Raw genomic sequence first — 17,923 nt, forward strand, 5'->3', positions numbered from 1 at the left:
GTACTTTTGTTTTTTAAAACAATTTTTAAAGAGAAAACAAAACATGGGAACTTACATTCAATATCAAGGTACATGCTCTTTTGGTGCCCACCAATTCTACTTGCAGCTTCACAGTCATATCTCCCTGAATCTGACAACTTCACATCTTTAATATGCAGTGACGATTTTCCATGCTGCCCTTTGACTTCTATACGGCCATCTGGGCTCTGTTTACATTGATTTAGGAAAAAGAAAGGTTTTATACAGGTATGTATATTTATATATGCTTTATATATTAAACACCACTGATATAGTATGACTGAAAGCATTTCTTCACCTGTGGTGAAACTACTACTGACAAATACGTAATTTCTAAATTTGTCAAACGAATTCAAAATATAGAGAAAGATGTTCTACTACTAGTCACTATAATCATAGAAATAAGTACATGCTTAAAGGAATGCAGTCAAAGTAAATCACAAAAATTATCAATTGGCCTGGTGAATGACATACTGAAAACCTGTTTATGACCTCATCCACTTTGCTATGATGCTGTGGTTAAGGAAAATACTATGTAAAATCACAGTGTCTCATGTAACAGTTGGCACTATCACTTTTGTTCTTAAAATGCCCCTGAGACCCCATGAAACAACTATCAAAGTATAAATCCAGTCACAGACTTCTAGTTTGCATTATTCATATCTTCTTGTCAGAAGCTTAAAACTGTTAAAAAACATAATCCATAAATGGAACTCAAATTTCTGGATTTCATTCTTATATCATAGCAAGGAAGAAGGGAGAAGATAAAAATAAATACTGGCTTCCAATTTTCTAGAAAATATTTTTTATTTTCATCTATTGATAAAAAATAATATCCCCAACCCCTAACCCAAACCTATTTGACGTGAATGTCAAGACTATAAAAGAGAAGGGAAAACAGTTAAAAAAACCCACACTGATTTACACTTCCACAGAGTATACCTGAGAGAAAAAAAAAAAAAAAAAGTTATTTTTACTCTGACTGTATACATTGCTTGCTCTATAGCATTGGGAAACTTTACTTCTTTGTCTCATTTTTATTCCATTTAAGAAAAAAAAATGCTGATACAAAATTGTGATGTTTACCTACCTTCATTACTGAGAAAAGTGGAAAAGGAAGAAAAAAAACTTTATTGTCCAATTCTGTAACTACATACATTCATGGCCTTACACAAATAATTTCATCAGTGAACGCAGGAAAAAAATGCATACAATTAAGATTTAAAACATTTAAAATAAAGCAGTCATATACAGTATTCTTTATATCAGATTTCTAAGGAGAAAAGCATCAGACTCCACGAACACTGAATTTTGTTTCCTGTGAAAATCTCACAACACAGATCCATAGTTACGAAAACCTTATGTGGCAAAAAATCTGAATTACTTTAGACTGGTAACCATTATTAAGGCTAGCTATCTCTTACAAAATTTCCAATGCTGAAAATTCTGTTTTCATTATACTTTTTAAATTAGAAAGGAAAAAAAAAATATTAAGTTGCTACTAAGCATGCTACTGTACTGTAGTGCTGAAAGTAATGATTTGCAGAAAAAAGACTTCCTGGGATAATTAAAATTCAATTTATTTTAAACAAACAAAAAAGCTGCAACAGTTTCCTCATCCCTGATATGCCTGTATTTCACAAGCGCTTACACAAAGCTAGTATTATTTATCTGATAATTATTTGCTTATTATGTATTACATATATTGGGCTTGATTTTAACTTAGAAATATTTCTCAAAGAAGTTAAATTTTAAATTGTGAAAAGATATACATTGAAACAACCTGTAAGAATGATTCAGAGTAACAGTGCTACTTCTAGAACATCAAAAGGAATTTTTTTCAGTTCAACACTAATACCAAACACTGAAATTCACTGTATAAATTACTATAAAATGAATTCACAATAATCGACTTCATACTTTCCAAAGCAGAGATGAGTGTTAATTGACATTAAGGAAAAAAAAAAAGAGAGAGAATTACATACATCTCTAAATAGATACTACAAAAGATTCTCGTTGTTTTATCTTATTACTTTCTACTGCTCCAAAATACTAGCAAATATTTTGCTACGTAGACATTTAGTTTGTACCCAGAGTAACTTACTGAAGTTCTTATGTATGAGAAAACATTTTATTCAAATATGGATGACTAAATATAATAAACCTTAGGGAAAATGACTTTTTATCTGGGTAGGGAAATAGAAAACCAAAACATAATCAATACTCTGAAAGGTAGAAGATTTTTGACAACCACATCTACTCTTGCTATCACCAAATATTTACTAAGAAGCATTTTGAGACAGGTTTATGACTTGATTCAATTGATTCAACAACAAGATATTTTCATTCCAGTTATTCAAAGTCCACAAAAAAATGAATAAAATGAATAACAATTATAGGCAATAAAATAGTTTGTCCAAAATGATTCATAAAACATCAATATTTAATAATTAAGTTTTAGTTTTTCCAAATTGTCTGAGAATAATCTCCTTGAAACTGATAGAAAAATATATCAATTGTGAGTGCAATTACATTCCAAGAAAATTCCTGCATAAATAAATAAATAAATAAATAAAGGTAGTTGTCTATCTATGTCAAGAGATGATTCACAGAATGTCCTGGAGATAAATGCAAGCCTATGAAAAATGCTAGAAAAGATGATGATTTTCCACATAGACTTCAAAAATACTACTGTGCCTGTATTTCGTCATTCTATGGTGTAAGATGGCTAACATGCATCTAAGTAAATAAATCAAGTATATACTGGGATATTACGAATAGGAACAGTAACAACACAAATGCACTGAAGCACATCTCGGAAAGAATGGAGTGAAGAGGCAGAAGCTGACTGCTTTTGACTGCTGTGAAGAGCAGTGAAGAAGTTGGGACAAAAATATAACACACAGCTTTACCCTGAAGCAAAACTGAAACCACGCTAGTTATATTTTCTTGATCTTGTAAATGGTATTATCAAAATGAGAATATACTGACAAAGAAGCAATCTGGTTTCATCCATGTCAGTCTTTTCATCTAATTTTGAACTGCAAATACAAAATGTGAAATGGGCTGCCCTAACCTTTGATATTGTGCCAATCAGAACTTGATAACCCTTGGTAAAATCTTCCTGAAGTTTAATTCACTCCTGCAGTGAGTACAGACAGCACCCATTAGCACCATTTCTCTCGCTGTAGTAGACCAGAACTGGAAAAGGAAGAGGAAGCACACACAGGAACATTAAGAACACTGCACTGGGGAAATAGTATAAGTGCTGCCACATGTGAGAACTCAAAACACAGACATAATCTCTTTAAATTAGTAACATTAATAACTCTCAAGTCTGCCTGAAACAATAACGGACACTTACAGAATGGTGGAATTATATTTTTTCCATTTCAAAAACCATACTGAAAGAGATGTAAAATATGAATTGAGGTGTATTCTCCTAAACTGAACATGGTTTTATTTCTTAATAGTATTAAAGAATATTACAACATAGGCAAAAAATCTAGACAGACAGAACAATCCATGTGGTTCAATACTTGTGACCTGTTGATTTGCCCTGTACAACTGTAGATTACGAATAATCAGTGAAGTCTGAAAAAACATATAAGATGAACTGAGTTCTGCAAAGATGCACATCCTACTCTGGAAAAATCCATGAACAAGTACATTAGAAGACATACTCAAAGGCACGAGAATATTTATTTCAATACAGAGTCCATTGTGTCTTGCAAATGCTATAGAAAAACAAAGAATTAAGAAGTTTTTTTTTTAAAGTATTTTGGAAATCCCAATGAAAATCAAAATATTTTCCAACCTGACTGTTAATTGGAGAATTTTGCAAAATTCATTAAAAACCTTTTTTGTAATAAACTCATGAGACAAATCTTCAATAGGAGTTTCGACAAAGTTTTACTCACATATAGCTAGCTCTGTGAATTTATTATTCTCTACAACCACCTGAAAGAAGGTTGAGAAAAGATAGAGGTCAGTCTCTTTTCCCAATTAGGGAGAGGACTAGAGAGAATGGCTTCAAGCTGTGCCAGGGGAGATTGAGGTTGGAAATTAGGAAAAATTTCTTCAAAAGAGTGGTCAGGTGCTCGAATGGGCTGGTAGTTGAGTCACCGTCCATGGAGGTGGTCAAGAAGCGTTCAGAATTTGTACTAAGGAAGGGACAGGATTTAGTGGGGAAATACTGCTGGTAGGTGGATGGTTGGACTAGATGATCTTGGTGGTCTTTTCCAACCTTGGTGATCATATGATTCTATAATTCTGTCTATACAAAACTCTGAATTAAAAATGTAATGTTTCATAGGAAAAAAAATCTTTGATATTTTGAATACTGATAGCAGTCTAGTCCTCTGTCATTGACAAAGAAAACAAGATTGAACAAGATCGTTCTATACAGTAAAATTATAAATAACAGCAATATTTAACTACAAAATAAAAGATCTTCCTGCAATTGTAGCATTTATAAAACAATAATTAAAAAATGAGAACTATCTCATTACATGAGATTATGTCTACAGATTCTATAAAAGTAAATTCTTAATTTTTATTTTATGACAAGAATTTGTCATGCCGTACGTGTTATTCTATTACTGGACTTTCCCTATTAGGATTTCCTGTACTTCTGATGTGATTTCATTCCGCACATGAATATTCCCTACCACTGAACTGGCTAATGCTGACCTGCCTGGACAGTGCACAACTCCAAAACCATGTCCTAGAGCTCATAAAGTATCAGAATTATGATAACTATAAAAGGGTTCCACATGCAGAAGAGGAAAGTAGCTTTCACGGAATGACAGAAAAGCAAGGTGAGAATACAACATCTGCAAAGATGTGTGAACAGATTCTGGGACAGAACAACTGAAGCTGATACCTTGGAGGGTTCAATCTGCACAATCCCATTGGCGTTGTAGTTTAAAAAGTACAATTTCTCAGGAGGGGAGAATTAGCTGATAATGATGCTCAGACATTTTCATTCTTTTTGAATTGTAGAAAGCTGTAATTGGGAAGAGGTGAATGCTGTGATTAGTGGTTGAGTTTGATTTATCAACCATTTATCCAGCTCTCACTGAGGAACTGTAGCACCAAATGAGATGAAGTTGTATGACTGCCAAAACATGCTTATGTAGCTGGTTGAAAGCAGAAGTGGAAAGTGAGAACAGATGCAGGAAGTGGTGACTTGCCTGTAGCTGGTTTTAGATAATGTCACTTTGACCATTAAAGCAACTGTGACTTAGTGTCAGTTATATTCCCCCTCAGAGTTTATGGTTTGGCTGACGAAGCACTTCATGCCTTGACGTCCAAGTGCAAGAATGACATAAAAAAATCCTGCATTTAAAATTGGATATGTTGAAACACCTTCGTGGGTTGTTTTTCTAACATTTAAAGATTTATGTGTGATCTGAGTGCCATTACTCCCAATTGTTATGCCACTATAGATCAGTTTTGCCTGTCACTACAGTTACCAAATAATGTTTTCTGACATCCTGTGTAATTTTGTGTTATTTTGGACACAGACTGCATGTGTTAATAAAATAAAAAATGAAGAAATGGTAGCTTAGATTTCAGAGTGTTTCCTTTATAAACCATGGTGCAACATACTCAAGAATAGTCAATATGGAAATATATAACTTCAGTAAAAACTGTAGGAGTTTATCAGGAGTTTCTAAGTCCCTTCAAAGGAGCTGCTGCAGATGTGCATGGTTGAATTCAGGGAAGCAAAAAAAAAAAAAAGAATAAAAGAAGGAGGACAAAAAAAAAAAAGGAATCAGTTTTAATTCTATGCAGAGTTCTTCCTTCCTCAGAGCAAAGGAAAATAACTGCCAAAGTTAAGAACATCTTTTCAATGTTGTCTTAGTTGTGCTCTGTGTATGCATCATTGAATGTGAACAAATCCTGATTAAAAAAACTGACTTTGGAATTTCAAGATTCACAGTCTTTTTTGGAAGCTTTCTGATTTCAGGTTGTGTTGGTAAGACACACATGAGGAAATTTTCACACTAAGTACTTCAGATTCATGTTTTTTATATGTGAGATTTACGCAGATCGTAATTGTGCATGAAACTGTTCTTTGAAGCAGCATGAAAGACAAGACCTTTTGCAAATTGACATGCTGATACTAAATAATGATAAAATTCTAGAAGTCTATTAAATATGTGACCAAAAATCCTAGTCTGGAAATCTACCTTTGATGATGAGAAAGGGCTGTTAGTCACAACAGCCATCATCGTGTAGAAGCTGATGGAAGCTCCCTTCTGGATTATGGATGGCATATTCACAATATTTCCCCATTCTCTTCAGGTAAATGTATTCTATCCATGCACCTGTTGGAGACAGTAGAAAATTCCAGAGTATTGCTAAGTGTATATGCCTTAATGTCCAGTGAATCAGAATGTTACAATAGTGTCTTGGACTTCAGTGATTTTTTTCAGTGTTTCTTTCAGAACTGCAGCTCATTTAATACATATTTCAGCATGCTGCAAATTCCTGAATTGGTTAGGAATTTGGCTTTCCAATGATGAAATAAATGAAGAACCCATTCTTTTCAGATCTAAGGGGTAACACCAGGGAAGTCACAAAAAAAAAATCTTGAAGAAAAAGAAATTATTGTTTTGATTTTCTGTTCATCTGCAGACATAACAGCTACTTCAGAAAGAAAACTGTTGCAGGTCCTATGCAGTTTACTAACAGCATGTATAATATCAGAAAAGATGTATTCTTGCAAGCTTAATAAAACTTTTAGACATTCTGGATTGGTATTTGATTGATTCATGCCAGTATTTCTTTCAAACTGAAGTCATTATGTAATGAGATGACACAAGATATTCAACACATCAAAACCACAGTGAGACATGAAAAAAAACAACAAAACCCACAACAAACTACATTAGAAAAAGAAAGCAAAAAAGACAAAAGCAAAACAAAAACAAACAAACAAAAAAACCCCTTCTTTCCTTGGTTGGATTTTACTCACAAAAGAGTTTGAAATAAAATAATGGAGAAAATAAGATGATCAGCCATTCAAGATTACTTCCACCAAATACACAAATGACAAGAAAGAAACAGTTGATTATTAATGGCAAAAATTATAGTATCATATGATAAAATCTTGTACTAAAAACATGCATCAGTGTTAGTCATAAAAATAACAACAGCATCCACAAACAGTGGTGTAGAAGAGTAACAAAAAAACATTACATGTGTACTAACTATATATATACCTTGTAATTAGAAATTCTGATTCACTGATAAGTAATACTTTCTGGTTTTATTCCTCAGAATTTTACTGATCTAAATCTACCTCAGCTATGATGCCATTACCATAAGGAATTCCGATGGATTCTGACCAGCAGAATTCTCAGGAACAAGACCACTGAGCCACAGCAGTCTTATTCAATTAAAAAAAAAAGGAGTAGTGCCACTAAATATAACAATTTTACTACATGCTTAAGTTTTAGTAATGAAATCTCGTAGTTTGCTTCTTTGGATAAATGTGAATGACACATATGTGATTATAGGTTACCTCCATAAACCTTTGAAGTGACTGAGAAATGTGTCCAGCTTTAGTTCAAATTAGTCACAAGGCCTTACAGCAAAGAATAAGGGAATACTTGAGCAGAAGCATAGGGCTTCAAGCATGGTATCAAGCACTGCTTAGACTTAAAATAGTGTGGTTTCCTAGAATTTATTCTTCAGCGCTTACATGACCTCTGTCCATATAAAAATAAATGTCACTATTAAATACAAAAGGTTTAAGTAGTAACGAATACACTTATTCAAAAAGGGAACTTCAACCTGGCCATGTTTCTATTCCTATCTATTCTAGTTGTAAGTGAATATTACATCAGCTGCAGAAATCATTAGTATAATAAAACTATACCACTGCCTTATGCTGAAGTGCCCATACAGAATTCTCCTTATGTGTTATTAGAAAACATTGTGAATACATGGAAACATCAAGCACTAGGACCCAGCTTTCTTTCAAGCAGGAACTGAAGCCCAGTGAGTATGATTTCACTATTTCTTGTAAAGGCTCTGTACTGATCCAGCAGTGCAGAACTCTTCCAGGACGTATCAGGGGTTGCCTTGTTAGGAGATAATTTCAGTTTTTTTCAGGATTACAAGTTCCTTTGTCATAAGGTAACTACCTAAATTTGTTTCTCCTTAGCTCTAAGCATCCCTGTACTGCAAATGTATAACAGATACTACCTTTTTTTCTTATTAGGGATTGGAGGAGGAGGCTCTGTAACTCTAACATCTAACCACTAACATCTAATCACTATTCTAGTCAATCTAATCACTTATAGCAATGAAAATAGTCAAACAGTAGTTGAAAACCAATGGGAAGAAAAAAAATAAAGGCTTGTAAACTGCCTGCAACACACTTTGACTTGACCAAAGTAGGGAAGGAAACATGATATTAATCATGTTTTATTTAAATATGTTAGCTTGAGCCACTTCTATTTTTCACTGAAGAATTCAGGAAACTGATTAATTGCAAACCCTTTTTCTCAATTTTTTATTTTTTATTGAGGAAAATTAGCACTGCAGGACTAGAATGGTGACTATAACAATTTGAAGAAAACTAGGAAGCTTCTGTATAATAATTTTAATCATAATATTAATTATTATTTCTGTAGTATTTTCATGACATGAATTAAACTATTGCTACCATAACTGGAGTAAGAATAATGTTTTCTCTGTTTTGCTTTAGCTGATAACATTACTTGGATCAGTAACAAATTATTGGAAGGTTGTATGCCTGTTTTACTCATTAAACAATTCTGTAAGCATACGGAACAATCTCTAAAATTGCACCTACTCCAGGAACCTCAATCTGAACTTAATGCAGTTGTGTATTAATTTATTAAATTTTACTATGCTTTAAGCTCAAACCAAGACTGAGTTTAGCTTCAGTTGCAGGAATATCTGGTGTGGCGAAGTTATGCAGTTATAAACAAAGTGGAACAGTCTATAGAGAATAGCACTGCATCTGCTGTCCTCAAAACAAAAAGTAACAGAATTTGAGATTCTCTTATGCATTTGTTCTGTAGTTGTATGCAGCTTGGGATTCTTACCAGTTTTCTGTAAAGGTGATGCATCTTTTATTTAAATGACTATGGCTAGACAGCAGATAGGAAGTCTGTGTGGAGGTGAAGCCCTGCAGCGTTATACAAGCAACAAGGCTTCCTTAGGGGAAGGAAAAGCACAGAAAGCCAGAAACACATAACCTGAGTGATGAGGAGCAGGGGAATTGTTTGCAGCAGGACACAGATCCAAATGTCAGACCTCAAAGATCAAAAAGTCTTTGCTCACAAAACCAGAGAAGTCTGTAGGGCTTTTCTCTACTCAAGAAACAACAGGAAATTATTCAAGTAGCAAGAAGAAAAAAAGAGAAAAAGGACTAACCTGGGCAGATCTGAAAGGACAGAAGTATTTGTTATCAAGTCTATTTATTTATTATAATTTGAGCTAATCTATTTACACTTCTGAATTTATTTATATGTAGAGATTATGCTGTAAAAATGAATCAAATTGGGTGAAACCTTTTATGGAAAAACCTGCCTCTACTAGAGTTTGAAACAAGATGGACATCTGAGACTGTGACATGGCAGCACAAAAAAATCCATGTGTCAGTCTGTGATGGAGAGAACCCCTGCCAGAACACTTCATGAAAGATTGTAGCCAATGGGCACCCCATGCTGAAAATGTGAGGAGGGTGCATCACAGACAAAGGCAGACAACAGCCTTCATTCCCCTGCAAGGCTCAGGAGGATGTGTGGAGGAGACTGAGCAGCCTGTGAGGAAAAGAGTGAAGATGAGCCTGGAAAGGAAAAGAGCGAAGTTCTTGTACTTTTGTCTTTGTTTCTCATTCTCAAACTCCATTCTTTAACTGACAATAAATGAAATGAACTTTAACCAAGTATGTTTTGCCTGTGATGCTAATTGGTAAGTGATCTCCTTATCTTCAGCTCAGCCTACCTTTTCCTTTTTATTTTCTCCTCCTGTCCTGTTGAAAAAGGAGTGAGAGAGCAGCTGAGTGGGCAGCGGAAAGCTGACTTAAGTCAGCCAGCCACAACTGGCTTCAGGTGGCTGACCAGCAGCTAATCGCCTCTTGGTGGGTTGTTAGTAGGGTGGAGTATTCTTTCTCTTTATTTGTACAGCTACCAATTTCCAGTCTTACCCAACACAGATAACAATCAAATTGTCAAAAAATACATTTGTTGAGGATATCTCACGAGCAAAAACATCCATGTTATTTAATGTCTGGGCATCTGTTACAAGATAAAAAGACTAGTTGGTAATGTTTTATAAAAAGGCTAGTAGGTAATGTTTTATGATTAGACAATTTCATTTTAACAAATAAGCTGAACAAGGTAATAGGACTGATCTGATCTTCATACAGAATTAGAAAATATATTTTTAAAATAATTAGAACATACCTTCTAAATACGATGACCGAAGAGCACGAGAATTTCCAACAACTATCTATGAAACTTAAAAGAGCTCCTAGAGATCTTTATTTTCAATATCTACAGTACTCCTTTTGAGCGAGTGATATTTTTATCCAAATAAAGTCATACTATAATATTGGTATTATTTGAATCCTTTTAGATGTATGATTAAATCAAACAAACAAACAAACAAACAAAAATGGAAAACCAACATGAAACGCTGATAACTGTGGCCCAAGTCAAAATAATATTCATACTGTAAATTAAAAATAAAAATAAAAAAAATCCCTTCATTTAAAAGCTCTAGAGTCACTCTAGCTTTCAATGAGACAGCACTCATTCTCACATTTTCTAAATTAAAACAGAAAATATTCATTAGTCAACAGACTGGAACACCAAGTTGGGTTTCTAAAATATGCTGGTAAAACAGTGGTTTTTTTTTTTTTTTTTTAATTTAGACCTTTAAATGTTTACAAAATAGGTTTTTTTGACAATTTTTGAATTAAGAAACTATTGTTGTATAGTAATCTGTTAAAATAATGCATTTTTACCATGTAATATAACCCAGAGGGCTTTAATATTATTTATCAGCTATCAATTAAATATATTAAACCATGCTAAATCATCAGCTTCCAGTACGATAAAGATTACCGTACACTATTAATTCATCGAATTCTGACATAGGCATCACAACTTGATTTGCATAAGGAAAAATTTGTGCAAAGCAAAGCAAAGAAATCTTACTGGCAATACTATTATTCATATTAATGTAACACGTAGAAATTTTAGTAACACAGGTTTACTCCACACATAAATGAGTGTTGCTGTTTTTATCATGGATCAGAACTCAGACAAACAGTTCAGTTTTCAGACTTAAGAAATATTATTAACTGAATGTTAGAGGCTGCTAGTAAGGGCAGGACAAGCAGTCTTCAATTTTTCCATTGGAAAGGAAAGATAATAATGTTCTATGGTTTAGTCAGGTTCCACAGTCTCCCAGCCACTAGGTAAGACAGACAAACAGCAGTTCATCAACCCTGTGTTAAGACGCCAAAACTTGACTATTTGAAAGTTAAGAATTGGTATTAATAGAAAAATAGTATGAGTGGATGCACAGAGGGAAATGATACAGAAAAAATGTGGTAAGAAAATAAGTTTCTTTACAGCATATAGAGGACTTCAAAAATATTAAAAACTAATTATTACACTGAGTTTAGATTTGTTAAACAAATCAAACAGCAGATTGAGGCAGGACCCTTGCTTTTGTATCCTGGTTTTGTCAGAAGTATAAATACAAATTCTTTCATATTCTTCTAACATGCAAGGAGAATATTCAGAGAACTACAGAACTGTAGGGGTTGGAAGGGACCTATAGAGGTCACTGAGTCCATATTCAAACTGTTTTTCATGTCAGGAAAACTGATGACAAGTTACAGAAAAACACATTTTTCCAGTATTCCACTGCTGGTTGTGCCATATCCTGTATTTCTCATTTCACATGGGTTTCCATGGTACCTAGAAGATTTATCCTTTCCAAAGTCTCTGGAGAACATCTTGTTAAATCAGTGAACACTACCAACTGAGATCAGTTTATAACATGTAGCTGTAGTGCTTCATGTATCATCAGTTATACCTGTATCTCAATAATACTATTAGAGAGCATATAATACAACTGATAATTAGAAGCTCATGAAACAATATTTTAGCAGAAGCAATGAATGAATATTCAGTCTAAGTCTAAGCTGTACTGAAATGCTGATCTAAAAACACTCCCTGATAATTTTCATCTTCGTTAGTACAACAGACAGATTATCATCACTGGTAACAAAACAGAAAGAGTTAATGTTATGTATGCCATTTTGAAGTCTGTGCAGCTTTATTTCAGCCTTTAAAAGTAACATCACAACCCAGAGAAACTATCCACAAATGTATACTAGCTCCATAATAAAAAGGATTAAAAATAGAAGACATTTTTTAAGTTTATATTATAAATTAGGTAGAAATAGGATTATTCATTTACAGAATAAGAAATCTGCACTTCAGTTTAGATTTCACTGCAGACATTGATTAAACTAGTGATGTTCTACTTTCCTTAGTTTGCTTAAGCTTTTAATATAGCAGAGGTATTAAAATCAACATTTCCTTTGTTCTTCATTTTTTCAAGAATGCAAAAAGCAACAACTTTCTCTACTCAATTCTGTCCCATGTACCAAGTTTCACCAAAAGCAAAAATTACAGAATGGTCATAGCATCAGCTGCTGAAGTTCAAGAAGCATCTGGACATTTGGACAATGCACTCAAACATCTGAATTTTGGATAGTCCTATGCAGAGGCAGAAGTTGGACTCTATCATTCTGGTAGGTCCCTTGATAGTCAGGATATTCTATGTTGTTTGGGTTTTTTTGTTTTTTGTTTTTTAATTCTGAGCTAATGTAAACCAAAACAAGAATCAGTGCAACTTGAATACATTTATAGATGTGTACACGTATAGCGTTTTCATGCTATTCTGTGTCAAAGAGCATTTAATTTGTCTTCTAAAGGAAGAATACATCTAAGAGTCCTCTGTTCAAATGGCAGAGATTTAGTATGGAGTTGTCAAATGTAGCCACTGGTCAAACCCGCACTAGGGAAGATGTTACAGTACATCAAAATAATTTCTAACTTCAGTTTTAATTTCACTTCTGTACCACTGCTGATACTGTTACCAAAAAGAGAAAGAGGAATTCAGATGAATGGCTGTACTGATTATGGACTTTGAAACGTCCACATTTCCTTGCAGCTTTCCCAATGCAATCCTTCATCACCTCGGTCAGGAAAACTGCTTTTTTATTTCCTCATCCTCCTAACTTCACACTACCTTATACTGCCAAAATCAATCATCCTACCAAAATACTCTCCCAGAACTGTACTCTTATTTTTAGCTCCTGAAGAATTTATCCCAACACTACAAATACTGCCTCTGAGCTGTGCCACAACAAATCACCATATAAAAGATGAAGGAGCACCAACACATGCAGATTTCAGTGCATGTGATAACTGATGAGTATATTATTCATATGTACTCCATAGTTTGCTTATGCCAGAGGATGTAAGCCTGTATAGCTCCAAAACTTTATTTATCTAATATTCAAGGTCAATTTCATGATTTCTACTCACTTACAAGTCATTTTATTTACCTTCCAGTCAAAATATTCTCACTACCATTTCATACCCTTAATATCTTTGTCCATTATGATTCATTTGGGAAAAAAAAAAAGAATATAAAAAAGATTTCTCACACTCCTCATGCCTCTGCTCATTTCTGTGTAAGCAGAATGACTGGAGTGGTGGCCATCAGCTGTTCCTGCATCACAGCTACCTGTCCATTGCCAGCTGCCTACCCAGCCAATGAGGGCTGGTTGAATTGTTTGTAGTTTCTCAACTGCACGGCCAGCTGCATTGTGTGAGTGAACTGTAGAAGCCTACATTAACTGTTTTAACCTGAAGGCCTCAACCATTACCACAAGAAGTTTGGGTAAAAAGCAGAGTTGACATTTCAAAAAGGAAAAGCAAACAAACCACAAATATTTTGCCTATTGCTGGATTATTACAATGACAAACAAACTACAAATTACCAACAGTTAAAATTTACACACCAATATAAGGTGAAATCAAACTTGGAAAATAATTTACTAGCTGGTATGGGCTTTGCAATACTTAAAAAATAGGAAATTATTACAGTGACACACAGCACAGTACTTGCAAGGAAAGAGAACTCAGACTTTCGAACTGTCTCTATAACCTTCATTATAAAGTTTAAAATCTGACATCCTTTTACTTTGCATAATGATAGAACAGTGTAAGACATTTCAAAGATGTCAGGCTAAATTCTATCAAGTTATATAAAATAATATTATTTTTCTTTTTTAACCAGTTACTCCATATGAGACATCATCAAACTTGAGTACTGGGTGGACACTAGACTATTATCTCCGTGTAATGAATTTTCTTCTTTGGTTCATTTTACATGTTTAGAATGCAAATTCTTCAGGGTAAAGATAGTCTCTTTGCACATATCTGTATATATAGAGCTACTGTCTCAAATCAGTCCCCATCTGTTATTGTTATTTGTATTCCAAAATACAGCTTGAAATGGTAATTACAAACTACACTGGTCAGCTTTCATAATTGTGCCAGAATTACTTAAGGAAAATACATCATGAAACCTTGCCTTCACACTACTGAACAATGCACAGAAATAAATGACATTCTTGACTTAGAGAATCAGGATATGCTCTTATGCAGGGTTCTGCACAGGTCTGTGTGTATGCGTCCAAAGCATATTTTATAAGCGATTATAAAGTCAAATCCAGTCAACATCCTTCCTTCTGTTCTACAAAAGTGGAACTCTTCTCCTGCCTGTTTTTACTGGGAGAAGGTCCAGGCCTGCTGGATACACAGAAGTCTGTAGGATCACATCATTTTAAATCACAGCCAAAGAGGCAATGGCCAGGTTGGCATGTCAGTGACAGAACGTGCAATGCTGAGGAAGAAGCTGGGCAACAGAAGCACAGAAACGAAGTACATACACCATACAGAATTTTGGCTTGATGCTGAATCAGTGGATGAAGCTCTAATCATGGAGTAAATCTCCATTTCAATTTTCAAATCTTAATGGGTGAGCCAAATGCTTTCTGTCACACACAATCATTCATTTACTTAGGCTTACCCGCTCTTATGCAGTTATGAGTTATAAAGCTATAAAAGGATTATAGAGGTCATCTATTGTAGCTGCCTGGAAAACTTTCCATTTAAACTTTCAGCAGAGGTCAGAGGAAGGGGAAAGACACTTTTATTTCAAATTCTTAATGAAAGAGACCACACTGTATTACAGGCTGCTCCAAAGGCTAACTGAAAAAAAAAGGAGGGGGGAGAAAGTTTCTTCGTGTCTTGTTTGAAATCACTGAGCTTCAATTTTCAAGTACACAGATCTGATACACTGAAAATCCTTTTTCAAAGTTATGCCTTCCTTAGAGATAATTATAGACCTCTTACTGATTAACATTCTGTTTCTTAAGCCCAGTAGGGTTATTTCTTTGATCTATGACTTTAGTACATATTTTCCCTTCTTTTGCACACAATCTTTTCAAAACTCAGAAAAGTCTATGTCCCAGTTATAAAAAATATAATTTAAAATAAAACATAATTTTGACTTAGTGAAGGCTAGGAATGATCTCATGTTCAGATCTCTTTGTTCTTCAGTGATTAATATTAAAACAAAGCTACATTTAAAATACACTCTCTGCATCTCACCAATTTACTTGAAGAGCATTTCTTTGGTAGCTATCCTCAAGGACTATGTGGCCAGGTGTCTACCTGCAGCCTGATGGTATCAAAGCCGTAGTGAGAAGAAGGAGAAGAGCATGCACTTCTGGCATTGCTTTGTCTGGAGAAGTGGAGACTCAGAGGGGACTTGATTGCACTCCTACAGCTACCTGAAAGGAGGTTGCAGAAAGGTGAGCGTCAGCCTCTTTTCCCTGGTAACAGTGATAGAATGAGAGTTAATAGCCTTAAATTGTGCCAGGGGAGACACAGGTTGGATATTAGGAAAAAATTCTTCTCAGAAAGAATGGTGAGACACTGGAACAGGTTGCCCAAGGAAGTGGTGGAGTCCCTGGAGGAATTGCTGTAGGTGTTCAAGAACGGTGTTCATGTCGCACTGAGGGACATTGTTATTGGGCATGGTGGGGATGGGCTGAAGGTTAGACTAGATGAGGTCTTTTCCAGCCTTACTGATTCTATTATTTACTGTCCTTAACAGTCATTTCAGTTCAGCGTATATGGCTTCTGAAGATCTTTTGTAAGACAAGTGATTTTCTCCTCACTGCAGAATTCTGGATATTTGAATTCCACTTTCAGAGTACATAATGCCTAGCCTCAGGAATGCCAAAGCTGCAAATACTTAAAAAAAAATACTTATAAAAACTGCTGCTGTACGTAACACGGTATTCAAAATGTCACTCTTAAAAATTAGCATTTCCCTGGATCAGTTTCTTTTTTTTTCCTTCATTCTTTCACATAGATGTACTGTAACAGTGCATCTATCAAATTTGGTTGGTTTTTATTTTTCCTATGTCAAGAAGTTAAATACGTAGTCTTAAGTGATTTCTATTACCAAGCACACGTCCAAAAACTTTTCTATATGAAACTTTAACGATGTCAAGCATGAAGGAAGAACGATTTATCCTTCATGCCTTAAAACAGTTCAGAGGAAATATGCACCCATATTTTTAGCTGGACTTCCAAGTGTGCTGGCTTCGTCACTAACTCTATTGCCTCAAAAACGTTGGCATTTAGTAAAACAACTTAGATTTTTAATTTACGCTGAATCAATTTGACAAGATCTATTTGCAATGAATTCATGGCAGCTATCAATCATTATGTTACTGAAACAAATATTTATTGAATCTAATTCAGACTTCCTAGTATTTTGCTGAGGAATGACCCTGTAAACTTCAGTTATCCTTCCAGCTACTGCCACACTCATTTTTCTTTCCAAGCTCTTTGGAACTCTAGAGTGCTCTGGGATTTCCTGAGAATTAACAGCACGAGTCTGAAACGCTTCTTGGCCATCTCTTATTCCTTGATATGTGTGTCACCTGCATAAACACCTTTAAGCTTTTAACTACACAACACAAAGGTACTGAAGTCTGAAAAGTGAATGACAAAAAGCTGTAGAAAGCACTTAATATCTTTTGCACAGTTCTGACAAGTGTAAAGGGTCCACCATTAGCAGTAAGAAAATAAAAAACAAACAGGCCTGCAAGAATACATGCACATTACAGATCATGACATCCAGCTATCATTATAAAAATTGTGGTAATCAGCCTAAGTGATTACAGTAAAGACAGGACCACAAGTCCAGAGCAGCCAGCAATAATACTATTAAATTTAATATCTGAAGAAAAACTCTATTGTGGTTTAAAGATAACAGAAAATGCTTTGAATGAGAGATAAAGCAGCCTGCATCTGTGCGATTGCAGACTGCTATTTTCAAGGAAACTACTGTATTTCTTTCCAATTGGGAAATACTTGGAATTTTGGTAATAGATGTTGATATAATTACCTAAAAGGGAAGAGAATCGTATTAGCCAGTAATAAAAAAAAGCTTTCCTAAAGGAAAAAAGTAATGGCAGATCAATCACAAAGACATATATATCTCTCACTGATATTTAATTTTTGTAAGATCAGAATCCCATAAACCAAAGGATACTTCAAATTTTGCAGTATGTTATTCAATTCACAATGTTTTGGGAGGGAGAGAAAGGAAAGAAGGAATTATTATATAATTTGGGCCTTACATAATAAGCTTTCCATATGTTCTTTGATCAAATTACTTTTGGTTTTGAGAAATTAAAATGCAATTATAATTTTTCCTGGCAGAGGAATTCTTCAGGCAA

At 34.5% G+C, this 17,923-nt stretch overlaps 1 protein-coding gene across 1 annotated transcript in view; it reads right to left on the minus strand.

Moving 5' to 3' along the window:
- The window catches only part of NCAM2 (neural cell adhesion molecule 2), a 222,339-nt gene that overhangs the window by 83,632 nt on the left and 120,784 nt on the right, over positions 1-17,923 (minus strand). The window contains exon 10 of the mRNA XM_065740855.1: positions 56-206. Coding sequence (XP_065596927.1) covers positions 56-206 — 151 coding nt within the window. The remainder of the gene's footprint in view (positions 1-55; positions 207-17,923) is intronic.

This window comes from Cyrtonyx montezumae, unplaced genomic scaffold (genome assembly GCF_038088225.1).
Source record: "Cyrtonyx montezumae isolate F1298 unplaced genomic scaffold, pur_monq_1.0 scaffold_3, whole genome shotgun sequence".
NCBI lineage: Eukaryota > Metazoa > Chordata > Aves > Galliformes > Odontophoridae > Cyrtonyx > Cyrtonyx montezumae.